General features: G+C 36.1%; 3 protein-coding genes, 1 long non-coding RNA gene and 1 pseudogene across 7 annotated transcripts; 4 read left to right on the top strand and 1 right to left on the bottom strand.

Annotated features, from left to right (window-relative positions):
- Window positions 839-3,967, bottom strand: LOC104733397 (putative F-box protein At4g22660). Its single transcript, XM_010452975.1, has 2 exons — window positions 3,611-3,967; window positions 839-1,708 (listed from the first exon to the last, which is right to left on the bottom strand). The coding sequence occupies exons 1-2, from the start codon at window positions 3,965-3,967 to the stop codon at window positions 839-841; spliced, it is 1,227 nt and encodes a 408-aa protein (XP_010451277.1).
- On the top strand, window positions 1,713-3,295 carry LOC104731296. 4 transcript variants are annotated; one of them, XR_758586.1, is made up of 4 exons: window positions 1,713-2,062; window positions 2,208-2,805; window positions 2,905-3,062; window positions 3,152-3,295. It is a non-coding gene; the product is annotated as an uncharacterized LOC104731296 (long non-coding RNA). The 4 variants fall into 4 exon arrangements; XR_758584.1 differs by having other exon boundaries at window positions 1,713-2,805; window positions 2,985-3,062; XR_758585.1 differs by having other exon boundaries at window positions 1,713-2,805; window positions 2,964-3,062.
- On the top strand, window positions 5,306-6,479 carry LOC109127928 (annotated as a pseudogene).
- LOC104733396 (probable F-box protein At4g22165) lies at window positions 13,529-14,893 on the top strand. Its single transcript, XM_010452974.1, has 2 exons — window positions 13,529-14,430; window positions 14,641-14,893. The coding sequence occupies exons 1-2, from the start codon at window positions 13,529-13,531 to the stop codon at window positions 14,891-14,893; spliced, it is 1,155 nt and encodes a 384-aa protein (XP_010451276.1).
- Window positions 15,710-16,909, top strand: LOC104733395 (probable F-box protein At4g22165). The gene has a single exon (XM_010452972.1). It carries the CDS (start codon window positions 15,710-15,712, stop codon window positions 16,907-16,909), a length of 1,200 nt encoding a protein of 399 aa, XP_010451274.1.

Here is an 18,289-nt window from a genome sequence, read left to right as displayed (position 1 = left end):
CCAAACTCAATTGTAAGCTAACAAACAGAAAATGTATGTTGTTCATGTTCTTCAAAATTAAGTATGAATTAGTTAAGTCATATAGTAAGCATGACATGTTAAAATAGTAAAATACATCTGCATGACTGCATATATAGTTCTCACATCTCGATCTCTTTTTTTTCTTGTCATCTAACTAAACGCCACTGCAAATACAATCAAAATTGGTCTCAAGAAGATCAAACAACCAAAATCAGTTACAAACGTAGATGTAAAATTGTGCCTAAAAGCACTAGCGACGTAGCAAACTACGGTGATATCGGTATCAGTACACCAGCGAGCACTTCCCGAGTCTTTTCCATAGGGAAAATCTAATGTCTCGGAAAGTTCTCGCTGGTGTACCAATCCCAATATCAGCGTAGTATGCGACGTCGCTAGTGCTTTCAAGCACAATTTTTCCATCTACATTTGTAATTGATTGTATTTTAGCTGTTTCATTACTTGTTGTAAGAGGAAGAACACAAACAATCTCACCGTACATCTTCCTACACCAGCGAGATCCGTATCGCTACACCAGCTTTTCGATACAGGAAGTTCTGATATATGGTTAATTAACTGGTGTAAATTGGCCTGTAACCTTGGTCATGGCATCTATATCCAGCGAGTCGTCAACCTATGTAAAGAACGGTACATCTTCCTACTCATGCTTTTATTTTCTCATAAAAACATTATAGTTTGACAACAAAAAGTTATCTTCTCTTTCTCTGCCTTCCAGAAAATTAGATCCCATGCATTATATCTCAAACGCTAATGGCCAAAAAAATATTGAAGAGGAAAACATAATATAGTTGAGAAACAATCATGTACGCGTGAAACTTGGTAAAAACCATCGAGCTTTAGAGAGTTTAACTGACGAACAATCAATTTTTTTCAGTGACTCCATCTTTTGTGTCTCGAAATTGAAAAAAACAATTTCATTTTTCTTCTTTCCTTGAATACCACTGAAATAGATGGAATTTCTATGGAGTCCCTCAACTTTTTTATCGACGAGTACAGTGACACCTAGATCCAGAAGCATTGCCTCATCGCCCAAAGAATCAACTTGTTCATATATGGGGAACCCTGCTGATGAATAAACTTTGTAGACACGGAAAGACTCGGATCCAGACCTAGGTCTTATCATTCTTTGAACCTTGAGGACATCTCCTGTTACTGTGACTACCAGTTTTGTCTCAGCAACGAACCATGCATTACTTGGTCTACTACTTAGTCTATGTCTACGACGAAGCTCAAATCTAAACAGCTGCATATCACATTGAAAGATTTTTTGAGGAATCTCTCCAGAAAAATCTAAGATTGTGAAACTATTTATGGTGCTAGAGAAGTAAAGCTTGTGATCCTTGTAAACCATGTCAAGACAATGCGATAATCCCGGAACCTGGTTCCACGAGGTATCTCCTTTCTTGGCATAAAACACACACCAACTTCCAAGTCCCCAAAGAACTATATAATCTTCTTTGGTTTTCTCGTCAATCCAAATCACAGGGGATCGCACACCAAAATCTTTGACCTTCCTTTCGAATTGATCATTAGAAACGAGAAACCAATCATCTAAACCTCGCTCAATCTTTGTTGTTCCAAGTTGTGACTCCACAGATGGCAGATCAATCTTTTCGTGGGTAAAAAGATTCAAAATGTAGAGATTGTACCGTGGATCTCGCATAAGGCACTACAAAAAAGACGCTGGATAACGTCGGTATATTAACGTCAGTTGATAAACCGACTTAAAATTTTCGATTAGGAAGGAATTTTGCGTCACTTAAGAAACCGACATTTTGTTTTGTGTCATTTATCTAAAAGATTAAAAAAAATGATTTCTTCCATTAACATAATTTTATGAGCTTTCGATTGTTTCTCATCTCTTCCATTTACGAGTTCTTCGTCTAAGCTTCTCCTCGCTATGGTATATGGAGCTCTGATTTCAATCAATTTGGATTCAAGCTCAGAGGCGGAGAAGTAGATCTAAAATTGATGCTCTCTGTGACGGATCAAGCATCCTCTCATCTTGAATCCGCCAACTCAGGTATCGATTCTAACTTGGAACTTGATCGGAGATGTTCTTCGTTAGGTTTTCGAACATTGATTAGAATCGTGATAGTTTATGCGGAAAATTGAAATGTTAGTGTTTGAATGCATCGATCAATTTTGTTGGCTCTCAATTGGTACAGAGGAACTGGCCAGAGATTAAGTCACAGATTGACCTGATTCTAAGAGAAGCTTGGTTGCTCAATTTTCACTGTCAATATCGATTTAGAAAAAGGAGTTGATTTAAGCCAAGACTGCCTCAAGTTTTTGTTTTCCACGACTTCAATAAGTTGAGACTTGAGAGTATAATCTTTGAGGATCTTCAAGGAGCATCGTGGACTTGTTCCAATGTTTTAATTTGGTTGATTTACCCTCTAGTTTTGGCAATGATGTTTTTGGTTGCTCATCAAGAAGAGCAACTACGTATATGTTTTGTTTTACATGTCACAGGGGCAGATGAGTTATAGCATAAGCTACAATAGGTGTGAATAACAAGAGATTGTAGCTTTTTCTTTAATCAAGATACTAGTATATGGTTTTGAGATTGTTTACAAAGTGTGAGAAGAGATTGCAGAATGTTAACTTAGGGCCTTAGACTGTTGGAGAATAAGTCAATTTTTAGTTTGGAAAAAGGTGTGGACGATTGATCAGGATTGGCAACTGATGCAAGAGGTAGAGATGTTACAGTTGGATTAGTACTACTTCCGGTTTCTTTTCCAAAATATGGTTGATCCTGAAGAGGTAATGGCTATTCCCTGTAGTAATCTTTAAACTGCCAAAATCTGAACAATTTATCTAGCCATTGGAGTTATATGATAAGTCTTTGGTTTTGTATTTCAGCTTCCTCTAAATGATGAACTGATTTTTTTGCTTGACTTCATTTGTTGAGCTGAATTTAGAATTATCTTGTGCAAGAGCAGGAAGGGAGATATAGAGGTTAACAACATGTTTCATCCAGCAGCATTTGACACTCTTCATCTATTGTATCAAACGACCATGTAAGAATCACATCACATCATTTTCATTATAGTATACTAATTAATTTTTATAATATTTATATAAGTCTGGTATTTGTATATGATTCCAGGCCAGAACAAAAGCAAATAACTGAAGAGGAGAATTGCGAGATACATGGATAATAAGATGGCATATGTGTGTAACTGTTAAAGTGACATTTATATTCTATGTAAAACAGATTTATTTAATTAAGGGAGCTTTTATTTGAGTTCTTTTTGAAATTTGAGTTATTTTTTCAAATAACATTTAGATTTGAGTTATATATACTGATGAGCATAAACAATCTGGAGAAGAAACAAAAAAAACAAATACACGTCGGTTTACAAGTGAGAACACGTCGGAAGAAAATCGTTGCTAAGATTACTAAAACCGACGCTAATTAATCCGACGCAAAAGTAAGCGTCATTTTATAAACTGAAGTTAATATACTTAACGTCACGTAATGTTACGACGGTTTTTAAACCGATGTTATTACTTTAAAGTCAGTTTGAAAATGACGTTAAAGTCACTAATGACCGACGTCAAATACCGTTTTTGTTGTAGTGAGGAGCCAGCTTCCATAGGTTGCTATACACACACTCTTGGCAAATTCAACGCCAAGATCTTGCGTTTTGTAGAGTTTGTGTTTTTCCTCGGGACTGAACAACGTGCAATATGAATTGTTGTTGTCGTCTTCTTCCGGGAAGAGAATCAGCCAAAGGATCTGATGGTTTTTGGATACGACTTCTCTGGAAGCAGAGTACCAAGAGGAGCATACAGATTTAGCTCGTTGGAAATTAGCAAAGGTGAGTTGTTCCAACACTGAAGTCAAAAGATCTATAGGAAGATCGGACCAGTAGCTGGATACATCTGCGCTGAGAAAATTAGGGTTATGCTTATTCTCCATGAAAACTTTATGATCGGATGTTTTCTCTTACCATGAGCTGTTCCGTATTTATTACCCCGTCTTACTCCAACCAATACTAGGATTTAGGTAATCTTTTCTATGGGCCTCATCGGCCCAGTCTGTATAGCTCGCCAGTCTAAAGTTGCTAAGAATTTGTGAACAATTTAATTAGCCTTAGCTGGTTATGTTTCCATGTTTACTTAGTGACTTAGCTAATTAATACCAAACTGATACCAAAATATAGTGTGAACATGAATTTCATGATAATGCCAATGCAATATTATGTTACTCCCTCCGTTCTAATTTAACTGTCGTTTAAGGTTTTTGCACACAAATTAAGGAAACTATTAAATTTTATGTTTTGTTCTTCATTAATATATTTTATAATTTTTTTATTGGTTGAAACTTTAAAGGAGCAGGGATAAGATTGAAATATTCATCAAACATCTGCATCGAAAATCTAAAACGACAACTAATATGAAACAAAAATTAAATCCTAAAACGACAACTAAATTAGAACGGAGGGAGTACTATTTATGGATCAGAAGTCTATATTTAGACTAAAGTCAACATTTCTTCTAATTTCAATTAGGGGTGGGCATTTCTGTTTAAGTTCAGGTTTGGTTTGGGTTCGGTTCAGTTTGGTTTATTTGGTTTTAGTAAAACTCTAGCCAAACTCAACCGAAGTTAGTTTGGTTTAGTTTGTGTTTGGGTCGATTTATGTTTGGTTCTATTCGGTTTTGTTTAGTTGTAGTTTGGTTCGGTTTTAATTCGGTTTAAAAATCAATTAATGTAAGAAAATAAAACTGATTATGGTTTTATAAAGTTAATTAATCAAATAAATTAGAAAAATAGAAAATTAAAATTAATACATAATATTAAATATAATGAAATCTATATTATATTTAGTAAATTTTATTAAAAAGGTTAAAATAAAGTAAAATAGAAACCAAATGCAAGTAGTAATAGATAAGATCACAAATTTATAGTTTAAATAATATTATTAATTAATTTAAAAAATACATTGGATTAGTGGTTCGGTTTAAATGCCCACCCCCTATCTAAATGAATAGGTTTTTTTTATGGCTATATCCCCATTATAACTCCAGTGTCTAATTTAATTGTTTGAGAAAGAAGAAGAGCCGGGTGATCGTTACACACTAGTTGATTAATGGGCTAGGGATAAAAACTAGGCCATGAAAAGTCCAATATTAAACGGTGAAAAACCGACCTCGTTCCGTACCAAAAAAAAGTCATATTGGAGATGTATATTCTTCAATCGTATTGCTTTGTAAAATACTTTTTCTAGAGATATCTTCCGCCTCTCTCAATATTACCATGGAGAAGAACCGTAACCCTAAAACCTGGTCGGAGCTTCCTCTAGATCTCTTGAACTTAGTTTTCCAACGCCTCAACTTTGTTAATTTCCAACGAGCTAAATCGGTGTGTTCGTCTTGGTACTCTGCCTCGAGACAATTCGTGCCCAAAAATCAGATCTACCCTTGGTTGATTCTCTTCCCAAATGACAAGAACAACAACAACAACAGTTCTTCTTCATGCACGTTGTTCAATCCCGGGGAAAAAGACAGACTTTACAAAACGCAAGATCTTGGTGTTGAGTTTGCAAAGAGAGTTTGTATTGCAACCTATGGAAGTTGGCTCCTTATGCAAGATTCAATATATAATCTCTATATTCTGAACCTATTCACCCTCGAGAGGATTAACCTTCCTCCTGTGGAGTCACAACTTGGCGAGATAAAGGTTAGACGAACCATACATGATTGGTTTCACATGTCACATAATCATTACCGGGGCAAGTCCGCAGCTATGACTATAGGATCCCCTGTGTTTTGGTCCGACGAGGAATCAAAAGATTATATAGTTCTGTGGGGACTTCGAGATTGGTTTGTGGTTTATACCAAGAAAGGAGATACCTCGTGGAATCTGTGACATGGTTTACAAGGATCACAAGCTTTACTGCTTAAGCAAGTACACTGGTACTTTCAAAATCTTAGATTTTTCTGGAGTGATGGAGAATAAAACTTCCAAGGTAGTAGTAGTATGCTCCTGCATAGATAGATCTTGGTCCTATTCAATTTTTGGCCCTGAGACAAAACTTGTTCTTACATTAACAAGAAAAGTCCTCAAGGTTGAAAAAATATGGAGTCCTAGCTCTAGAACCTGGTCCTTCAGGGTTTTCAAGATTTCTTCATCATCAGAGTCGTTAGAGGATTTTTATTATGAAAAGGTTGATTCTTTGGGTGACGAGGCAATGCTTTTGGATCTAGGTATCACTGTGCCCGCCAATGACATCGAGGGATTCAATAAAAACTCCATCTATTTCGGTTGTAGTCATGAAAACAATACAAGTAATATATTTCTCTTCAATCTCGAGACACAGAGGATAGAGCTACTGCAAAAATTTGATTGTTCGCCCCTTCAACTCTCTAGAGCTCGATGGTTTATACCAAGTTTCCCTCACAAGTCACAAGTGACTGATCTTAATTATTAGCTATGTTTTCCTCCTCAATATTTTTTGTTTTTTATTTGCTTTTAATAAGTATGTTGTTTTACACTATTAAGGACGTGCTAGTTTTTAAGTTAATGTGATATATGTATACACAAAGGATAAAAATACCAATGAAACTAGCAAATGTGTACAAGATGATACGCTGCTTGTTTAAATGAGCTTTTGTTGTGGAATAATCTCTAGTGTTTATTGGTATAAAGGTAAGCTCTGAAAGTTAACTTTTTAGGTATTAGGGTTATGACAGGATCTGCAGGGGAACATCTTTGAATTATTTCAGAGTAATATTTTATACTAGCGAATTTGATAATCAATACTTCAAAATAAGCACAGTTGAAAGACTTTACCGAATTAAATTAGTGAAAGAATCTGTAGCGAGACGGAGAAAAAAAAAATGAAAGAGTCTATAAACAACTTTAGTAGACATTCCCCCTAATGAGATTATTTTTTCTCAATAGCTAACAAAACAAGTAACAACACAATCATCCACAAAGAATGTAAAGGGTATCCTACTAAAAGCCGAGAAAGTAACATAGCCCAAAGGGATATAATTAAGTAGTTATTTTGAAAGTTAACTTTTTTGATATAGGGGTTTGAGATAATGGGATCTGATCTGTCTTTATAGCCCATTGATCAATCTGTGTGGTGATTTGTGAATCAAAATCCAATATAAGCTGTGTTGTTCAGTCCAATATTCACTAAGTCAATGGTCTGTTTCTCCTATATTCAATTATATTCCAGTGTCTGATTCAAATATTTGAGTAAGAAGAAAAGAAGAACTAGCTAAAAATGTATATAAATGTCAAGGGGGATTATTAGTTATACTAGGATAGTACCCGCACTACACCGCAGGATTGTTTTATATAATTTTTTTTTTATTATTTTGGATAATTTTATATGTGTTTGTAATTAAAAAATCATTATGAATATAGTTTTTGACAATGTTCATTGGTAATATTTTTGGTTTTAGGTTTTTGCTATTATGTGTTGCTAGTTTTATTATTATAATGAAATTGTAGATTAAAATCAATTTTTTTTCTTGTATTAGGATGTATTGGAGGACTATTATGATTGTTAGTTGTTTTATTTTATCAATTTTGGCATTTGATATTTAATGTTTTTATCAACACCGTGAAGATTTTTAAGAATTTTTGGTTTTTAAAAAATTGTTTGATTGTGTTAGATCAACTCTACTTCCTTACATGTTTATGAGATTAGTTAATTAATTATTAAACATATAATGAAAAAATGTTTTTTTCGCTTCGGAAAAATTAACTCATATGAGTCGAACTTGTGTTCAAAATTGTCCAACCATTCTATTCTTCGGATATGAAACCTAATTTATTTTATGTTTAATCAAAAAATAAATCCATCAAAACATTTTTTTTGTCATTAACATCTCATTTTTGGGGTTTATGATTGGGCTTTTGATATGATGATGGGGTATGGTTCACCTTATGTAAAAGTAAAACCCATTCTAGTTATATATACTGAAATCAGTCATACTACTAGTGTATGCTGAGGAAGGTTCTCGTTGAAACAAAGTTTGAACCACTTCGGTTTATATATTACGGTCAAGTTTGGTTTAATTTCATTTAGGCGATGTTGTTTATCTCACGTGGCAAAACAATATGCCCTGTGCTTCATTTTTTTTAAAAATCTATTAATTTATTAAAAATTGACAAACAAATCAAAATATTAAAATCTATACTCAAGTTCAAGAGAAAAAGTGACATAGAAGAAAAGAGACTTAATATAGGTTAAGACATATTGAGTTGTATTATTTGAAATGTTTTTATTGACTAACGATTTTACTGAGATGTCAAGCTGAGAAGAACCTAAAATGTTGAGTTGTTAGATGAGGAGAGCAACACATTCTTGTTTTATTGTATTGATTATTATACATATACCTCTTAGACCATGTTTATTGGTGGTATGTAAGGGGTTTTTAGGGGGGTTTTAAGTAGTTTTTGGAGAAAAAATAAATCAGAAAGGAAAAAAAACTGAAGAGATCCTCTTATATAGCAGCCTCTCTTCGGGTTTAAGAGACGGCACGTGTCTCTCTTTGGTTGGACGAGAGAATAATAGAGGCTCAAAATTTTTTTTGTTTCGCGATTAATTTTTTGGTTTCTCTCTTTCTCTCGTTCTTTCTTTCTTTCTCTCTTCGTGTCGCGATAAAATTCTCGATCCGAGAAAAGAAGTTCCGATGAATCGGAGGTTTAAAAATCAATGGAGTGTTGGGTCGGAGGCGATTTCCATCGGCGGAGATCTTATCTCAGTACAATAGTATGATTAGGTTTAACTGTTAGGTTTATTTGATTTTGTAACGCAAATTAGGGTTTTTGATGTTTGTTTGAGAAATTGGGATTTTTGGTGTGTTTGTGTTCCGATTGATAATTGAGGCTTTAAACGGATTAGGGTAATTTGATGTGCATGTGTTCCGATTTGGTCAGTTTGTGTTCCGAGTAGGTGTGTTCAGTCATTGTTTGTGTTTGTGTTTAGTGTTTGTGTACCGATTGATAAGTGATTTTGTGTTTGTGTTTGTGTTTAGTGTTTGTGTTCAGTCATTAGTACTTTTTGTTGTTTGTGTTTGTGTTTGTGTACCGATTGATAAGTGATCTTGTGTGTGGTTTAGACATGATTCTAATAAAACAAAGTATATTGAATCTGCGTTTAGTCTAATTTTAACTGGAACCGTCCCTTGTAGCTTCTGCATTTTCTCCAGATTTTGTCATCATATCAGCGGGATTTGATGCAGCTAGAGGAGACCCATTAGGATGATGTGATGTAAGCTTCATATTCGAGGGCTGTAATTTACAACTCTTGGTTCTGTTCTAATCTTGTTTTTTAACAGGTGACACCGGCTGGCTATTCTCGAATGACACAGATGCTGGGTGATCTATGCGGTGGGAAAATGCTAGTTATTCTCGAGGGCGGGTATGTGTTTTGCCGTTTTTGAATAAGCCTCTTATTTTTTAAGGGCAGATTTTGAATAGTCTCTTGTTTTTGTTAAATGCAGTTACAATCTTTGCTCCATATCTTCTTTTGCTATAGCAGTGATCAAGGTTAGTCTCTATTTCAAACTTGATATCCTTTAAATCTGCATTCTGATCTGGCTTAATCTATAAAGGTGCTTCTATTTCAAACGCATCACATAGATTTATAATTAATCCTTCTCTCCATTTATAAATTGCACTTCTGTTGTATTATGTATTAATGTTTTATTATGTTTTGTATGTTTGAAAATTAATAAAAATGGAATATTTCTTTAATTTTATAAAATCTTAAATGTTTACACATTTATATCACTTCTATTCTATTTAAAATTTTAGAATTTTGAAAAACAATATTTTCAAAAATAAGAGACCCATAATAAAAACCTACCAATAAAAGAGAAAATTTTATCTAAGAGATCATGAGTTCTTATATTCCAAACAGTACACAATTAATTCATAAAAAATTTAAGAACTCCCCTTATATGAACCCCCCAATAAACTTGCTCTTAACTAACTATTACGGCTTTATATAAGATGGAATATATAATTAAATGTATTGGTATCTGCTTAAAAAAGTTAATTAATAATTTTACTATACAAAAGATCTATAGCTATAGATCAATTTCACATTGTCACAAAGGACGAGTTAATCTTAACAGCTTCGTAGCCACTCCTGCTTCATATTTCTTATCAGACCAACAATCTGTATAGATCCTTTAGCTGCAAGTTCATAAAAGTCTAACTAAGTATTTAGGCTAGAGAAAAAGGTCTAAAAGTATGAATTCTTCAACAAACGTACATATATTATATAGCATACTAATCACAGAAGCAAACATGTAAACCGTAACATTTGGACAAAACTCAACGGACGGTGACTTTTAAGGGTGGTGTAAGCACAACCGTGACTTATTCATCCTTCCCCAAGTCTCACCTCCTTCCTTTATTTCCAACGCAATCTCTACGAACCAAAATCTAATTCCCATCATATATATACTTACTAAACCGACTCTGATCAATGCCATAACTCACAGTTTTAGACTACTTGCGTGTTAGAATAAAGATATGACTATATCCAAAATCTTTATTGTATAAAGTATATTCGGTAGTTTAGATTCTCTTGTACACACTATATATATTTACGTATCAATGAGATGAACTCCTCACGGAGATTACATAGATTCTTACATGGTATCAGATTATGTGGCTTTTCAGGCACAAGTATGATGCTCAGGGCAATCTCGCATGCTACAAAGCTCGTCTCGTAGCAAATGGTCGTCCTCAACAGGTTGGCATGGACTGTGATGAAACTTTTAGTCCCGTGGTTAAGCCGGCAACGATACGTGCGGTTCTTGGAGTTGCGGTTTCTCGAGACTGGCCATTACACCAATTAGACGTCAAGAATGCATTCCTCAATGGCGACCTAGACGAGACGGTTTACATGCATCAACCCCCCGGGTTCGTTGATCCTTTGAAGCCCAATCACGTTTGCTTGCTGCGTAAGTCACTCTATGGCCTTAAACAAGCCCCCCGTGTATGGTACAATTGTTTTTCGACGTATGCTAAACGGTTTGGGTTTACACAGAGTAAGTGTGATCAGTCTCTTTTTGTTTACAATAACAACAAGGAGCTCGCATATCTCCTTCTCTACGTTGACGACATCGTACTCACGGCGTCTTCCTCTCGCCTTTTTCAATCCATCATCTCTTCCCTTCATACCAAATTTGAAATGACGGACCTTGGCAAACTTCACTACTTCCTTGGTATTGCGGTTTCGCGTGATGACTCCGGGTTGTTTCTACAACAATGATAGTATGCCACTGAGATCCTCGCTAGGGCGTCTATGTCCAACTGCAGCCCTTGTCTTACTCCGGTGGATACTAAACCTAAACTGCCTGCCGATGCGGGACCACCGGTTGCTGACGCTACGCTGTATCGCAGTCTTGCGGGCGCCCTCCAGTATCTCACCTTCACCCGCCCGGACATTGCCTATGCAGTTCAACAGGTGTGCCTTCACATGCATGATCCTCGTGAGGACCACTTCACCGCCTTAAAACGCATCTTGAGGTATGTCAAAGGCACTCTCACACACGGTCTTCGTATGTATCGGTCTTCGGTGGACAGTCTTGTAGCATATTCTGACGCTGATTGGGCGGGCTGCTCCGACACACGACGTTCCACCTCGGGCTACTGTGTTTTCCTTGGTGATAACCTGATTTCCTGGTCTGTTAAGCGTCAACAAACGACTTCCCGGTCCAGTGCCGAAGCTGAATACCGTGGAGTGGCAAATGCGGTTGCAGAAACCTCTTGGCTGCGCAACTTGTTTCTTGAGCTTCACATACCGATGTCCAAGGCTACGACCGTTTACTGTGATAATGTCAGTGCTGTCTACCTCTCCTCCAACCCGGTTCAACACCAGCGTACCAAACACATTGAGATCGACATTCACTTTGTAAGGGAACGAGTTGCTCTCGGTCAAGTTCGTGTGCTCCATGTTCCATCCGCCTACCAGTATGCTGACATCTTCACCAAAGGATTGCCATCTCCTGTGTTTCTCGACTTTAGGTCCAGCCTGAGCGTTCGTCAACCTCCCGCTCTGATTGCGGGGGCGTGTTAGAATAAAGATATGACTATATCCAAAATCTTTATTGTATAAAGTATATTCGGTAGTTTAGATTCTCTTGTACACACTATATATATTTATGTATCAATGAGATGAACTCCTCACGGTGATTACATAGATTCTTACATTGCGAAGCACCAAAAACCTTTTAAAACTCTCAAGGTCAAGGTTTCCAATGCATCTCCTTTGGATCATACACTCTTGACTCATGAAAAATAACAGTAAACAACATATCATCGACCGCACAATACTGTTCTTGCCACAGAGCACTCAAATTATCTACTCCTTCCCATGACTTCAGTTTAGTTTCTTTGGGCTCCTAAGCATAATTAAGAACAACGCTTATCCATCACGTAAATCTTTTTTTAAGGAGAGGTCAAGCTGCTGCTTCAGCCGCCAAGACCGTCTAGAGTAAAAAAAAAACTTTGATTCTAAGTTTTCTTTATTTCAAGTTTTGTTGTGTGTGGTTTCCTTTTAATCTTTGTTCTCAAATGCTAACGATTTTATGATAATCTTTGTCTTCTGTGTTATGACAAGTTTTGATTATTGTCCTCTATCCGAATTTTGCCATTGCTTGGTTTGTTCTTGTTATTTAACGAACCATATTAAACCGGGTATGTCGTTATATGTGCAAAGAAGAATATATGTAGTATTGATTAAACCGACAAAATAAAGTAGTACTATTTTGACTTTTAAGCCCACTTATTTTAAAAACTAAACCCAACAAAATAAGATCAAGTTTAATAGAAAAAATGACATGGAAGAAAAAGGACTTTCTATAGGTTGAGACATGTTGAATTATATTATTTGAAATGTTTTTATTGGGTAAGGATTTTATTGAGATGTCAAGATGAGAAGAGCCTAAAGTGCTGAGTTGTCAGATGAAGAGAGCAACATATTCTAGTTTTATTGTATTGACTAGTTGATTAATGGGTTATAAAGACTAGGCCAGAAAAGCCCATAGCTTTTGTTTTCACCCCTATATTTAATAGTGAAAAAAAAAACGAACGACCTAGTTTCTACCAAATATACAACCCGAGATGGCGAGACGCATTCTGTTGGAAGTTGATCATGTGTTTAATGATCCAGCACAAAGAAATTCAAAGGAAGAAGGGGTGAAGATGAGTGAGAGAGCAGAAGTAAAGGAAGTAGAAGAAGTGTTCGGCTAGAAGAAGGAAGAAGAGGAGGCGACAAAGAACGAGGAAAACAAATGAAGAAAAAAGGCCATTGGGCCATAATTAAGCAAAAGGCCCATTATACATATGGGTGTCGTCGGTTTAAAACAGTAAAACTAATTAGGGTAACTAAGATTTGCCATATGTACGTATATATATATATATATGTGTTGTTGTAAGAAAACAATCGTTTCTATTTGGAACCTTTGAGAAATTTCTTGTCGTCTCTCTCATTATTTTACAATGGAGAAGAACCGTAACCCTAATTCCTGGTCAGAGCTTCCTCTAGATCTCTTGAACCTAGCTTTCCAACGCCTCAGCTTTGCTAATTTCCAACGAGCTAAATCCGCGTGTTCGTCGTGGTACTCTGCTTCGAGACAAACCGTGCCCAAAAATCAGATCCCTTGGCTGATGCTCTTCCCTAAAGACAAAAACAAAGACAGTTCTTCATGCAAGCTTTTCAATCCCGAGGAAAAAGACAAACTTTACAAAACGCAAGATCTTGGTGTTGAATTCGCAAAGAGTGTTTGTAAGGCAACTTATGGAAGTTGGCTTCTTATGCAAGATACAAAGTGTAATCTATACATGTTGAATCCATTCACCCGCGAGACGATCAATCTTCCTCCTGTGGAATCACAACTTGGCATAGAAATTGAACGAACCACAGTTAATTGGTTTCGCTTTTATCACAGTACCGTGTCCGTAGATTTGAGTGTAAGTTCCCCTGTGTTTTGGATTGACGAGGATTCAAAAGATTATATAGTTCTGTGGAAACTTCAAGACTGGTGTGTGGTTTTTGCCAAGAAAGGAGATAACTCGTGGAATCCGATTCCCGAAACTTCAAATCTTTGTGACATTGTTTACAAGGATCACAAGCTTTACTTCCTAAGCAACAATGGTACTTTCAAAATCTTAGATTTTTCTGGAGTGATGGAGAATAAAACTTTCAAGATAGTAGTAGTATGCTCCTGTACAGGTGGATCTTATTCAAGTTCTGGTCCTCCTCGACTAAGTAATTCATGGTGGTGCCTTACTGAGTCAAAACTTGTAGTCACAATAACAGGAAAAGTCCTCAAGGTTGAAAAACTGTGGAGTCCTAGCTCTGGAACCTGGTCCTTCCGGGTTATCAAGATTTCTCCATCAGGGGTCTTTAACGCTTATCAAGAAGCTAATTCTTTGCTTAACGAGGCAATGCTTTTGGAACTAGGCCTCACTGTGCCTGCCAGTAACATTGCGGAATGTAAGAAATATGAAATTGTTGATTCTTTGGGTGACGAGGCAATGCTAGGCATCACTGTGCCCGCCAATGACGACGTTGAGAGATTCGATGCAAATTCATCAGGGATGTTTACGAAATATGAAATTGTTGATTCTTTGGGTGACGAGGCAATGCTTTTGGATCTAGGCATCACTGTACCGGCCAATGACATTGAAGGAATCAATAAAAATTCAATCTATTTCAGTGGTGGTGGTCATATTGAAAAGAACACAATATTTCTCTTCAATCTCGAGACACAGAAGATGGAGCGGTTGCACAAATTTGCTTGTTCGTCGTCCCTTCAACTCTCTAGAGCTCGATGGTTCTTACCTAGTTTCACTCACAAGTGATTCATCTTAATTAGCTATATATATGTTTTCCTCTTCAATGTGTTTTTTTCTTTTTTTCTTTTTGGTTTTGATCAATATATAGTTTGTTTTACACTATTAATGTTTACGTGCTAGATTTTTAAGTCAAAAGTGAAGAATACACTATGATAAAAATACAAATCAAACTAGCAAAATGTGTGAGAGTCGTGGAATCTAACTTATGTTTATTGGGATACAGATAAAGCTCTTTTTGACTTGAACATGAAGGTTTAGAACTTAGATATCTCTCTTTCTCTCTCTCTTAGTTTCTCAGTTACTACCATTTATGTATATAGTCCCAACCTTTAAATTACTGTCCTTTTCCTTTCATTGTAATTTTCACCTTTATTAGTCGCTAGTTGCTACTAATCAATCACACTAGTACAGTTATCTTATGTGCAGGAGGAAGTTTTGTTCTTTGCTCTTTTGTTCAAACTCTAATGATTTTTTTTACGAATACAATATGTGTTGTGATTTGGTGAATAAAAGTCCAATATAAGATGTGTTGTTCAGTCCTTCCTTCTAATTCCAATGAATACAATTTTTAAATGAATTTTCCAATATACACTAACTCTATGGTCTGGTTCTCCTATATGATTAGTAGTATATCCTATCAAATTACAAAGTATCTGATTCATATGCTTGAGAAAGAAGAAAAGCTGGGTCAAAATGTAAAATGTAAATGTATGACAAAGGGATTGTTACACTAGTTGATTTAATGGGCTATAAAGACTACGCCAGAAAAGCTCATACTGTATATAACATACCAAAAAAAAGGTCATATATATAATATTGGAGATGTACTTATTCTTCAAACGTGTTAAGTTTGTAAAATCTTTTTTTCCGCCGCTCTCAGCATTATCATGGAGAAGAACCCTATACCCTAATACCTGGTCGGAGCTTCCTCTAGATCTCTTGAACTTAGTTTTGGAACGCCTCGGATTTGCTGATTTTAAACGAGCTAAATCCGTGTGTTCGTCTTGGTACTCTACTTCGACCGTGACAAAAAATCAGGTCCCTTTGCTGATTCTCTTCCCCAAAGACAAAAACAACAACAACTCATGCACGCTGTTCAATCCCGAGGAAAAAGACAGACTATACAAAACGCAAAATCTTGGTGTTGAATTTGCAAAGAGTGTTTGTATTGCAACCTACGGAAGTTGGCTCCTTATGCAAGATCCTCTGTATAATTTATACATTTTGAATCTATTCACTGGCGAGAGGATCAATCTTCCTCCAGTGGAGTCACAGCTTGGCATGGTAAAGGTTGAGCGAACCATGGATGATTGGTTTCACGTTTCACAAGATATGATCACAAGCACTTCCAAAGGTATGAACATAGGCTCCCCTGTGTTTTGGATCAACGAGGAAACCAAGGATTATATAGTTCTATGGGTACTTGAAATATTGTGTGTGGTTTATGCCAAGAAAGGAGATACCTCGTGGAATCAAATTCCCAATATCTCAGATTATGATTGTGACATGCTTTACAAGGATCACAAGCTTTTCATCCTAAGCGACACTGGTACTTTCGAAATCTTAGATTTTTCTGGAGTGATGATGGGCAACGACAAAACTTTCAAGCAGGTAAGCTTATGTATGGATGAACCATGGTGCGGTACTGAGACAACAAAACTTGTAGCTACAGTAACAAGAAAAGTCCTCAAGGTTGAAAAACTGTGGATACCTAGCTCTAGAACCTGGGCCTTCCGGGTTTTCAAGATTTTTTCATCAGGGAAGATCAAGAAATGTAAAAAAGTTGATTCTTTGGGTGACGAGGCAATGCTTTTGGATCTAGGCATCACTGTGCCCGCCAATGACATTGAGGGATTCTATAAAAACTCCATCTATTTTAGTGGTAGTCATGAAGAGAACCCAACTGATATATTTCACTTCAATCTCGAGACACAGAAGATGGAGCTACTGCACAAATTTGATTGTTCACCAGCTCAACTCTCTAGTGCTCGATGGTTCTTACCAAGTTTGACTCACACATGATTGATCTTAGCTATGTTTTTTTTGGTTTTAATCAGTATGTTGTTTTATACTCTATTAGTAAGTTAAAAATGTCTACGCTTATACAAACTGATATGCTTAAGTAAGCTTTTGTTGTGGAATCTAACTAGTTTCTATTGGGATTAAGATAACGTTCTTTTGAATGTTCATCTTTTCGTTATTAGGTTTGAGAGATAATGGGTTCTGATCTACTGGAAGGGGAACATCTTTGAATTATTTCAGAACAATCTTTCATAGCAAATTTATAGAGAATACATTAAAATAATAAAAAAAAGTTTTTTTACAGAATTAGTTTAAGGAGTCTATGAGCGAAAGAGTCTAGCTATATATATGAACAACTTAAGTAGACATTGCCCTATTGTGATGATTTTTTCTAAATAGCTGTCAACACAAGCATATTATGCACACCACATAGCATGTAATTGTAAGCATATTATCCACACCACATAGCATGTAATTGTAAAGGGCCAAGTGTCTGAAGAAAGTAACAGAGTGAAAGATTGTTCTGTTTCTTATTATTCAATCCTTGAAGAGGTTACATTGCAAGATGTTCTCTTATATAGTTACACAAGATTAAACCTAGATTCTAGAGTGTTCCTTGATCAGCCAGCTGTGAGAGATTACGTGGCATCATCTTCATCAACTGGTCCCAACACCTTGAATCGATTGTGCAATGTCACTATCGTACACTACAAGAAGAATCGTTATTGATAGCACATAAGGATAACACGGTTTTCATAACTGCTATTAAAAATAAATTCAAAAGTTTTGGTCCTATGTAATAGCGTTTGAAAAATGCTATGATTAAAAATCACTAAACAGTGCACAAAAAAAAAAAATCACTAAACCAAGAGTTAAAATAACTTATTCCATCGATATATATGCAAAACTTTTCCTCACCCTTAAACACTTAAAACATTTTTCTTTTCTTAAGCATCGGTGACCTAAATTTTTTTTCCCCCAAATTAGAATTAGGGCAATCTGAGAGAGTCGGGAGATGAGATCTCCGTGTTCCTGACCTAAGGAAGAAGATGAGAGAGAGACTCACAATCTTTCAGGAGAGAAAGACTCATGAGTAATGAAGAATTAGAAGAGGCGGATCTGGATGAGACGACGGTGTGGAACTCCTATGCAAAAATTGGTTCAACTAAGAAGTGGAAAAGGTGGATCTGGTGAAGACGACGGTCCGTCCTCCTGCAATCCCGCCGATCTCCATCGTCTTCGTCATGAGTTTACTGTCGGGGAAACGCTCGTCAGCTAGGAGCATTTCGACAGGATCCTCCGTCATCGTAACACCAGCCATATACGTAATCTTCTTCTTCTTCTATCTGGTTTTCAATTAATTAAATCATATGGGTTTCG

This window comes from Camelina sativa, chromosome 12 (genome assembly GCF_000633955.1).
Source record: "Camelina sativa cultivar DH55 chromosome 12, Cs, whole genome shotgun sequence".
In the NCBI taxonomy this organism is placed as follows: domain Eukaryota; kingdom Viridiplantae; phylum Streptophyta; class Magnoliopsida; order Brassicales; family Brassicaceae; genus Camelina; species Camelina sativa.
This window is presented reverse-complemented; position numbering and strand designations above follow the sequence as displayed.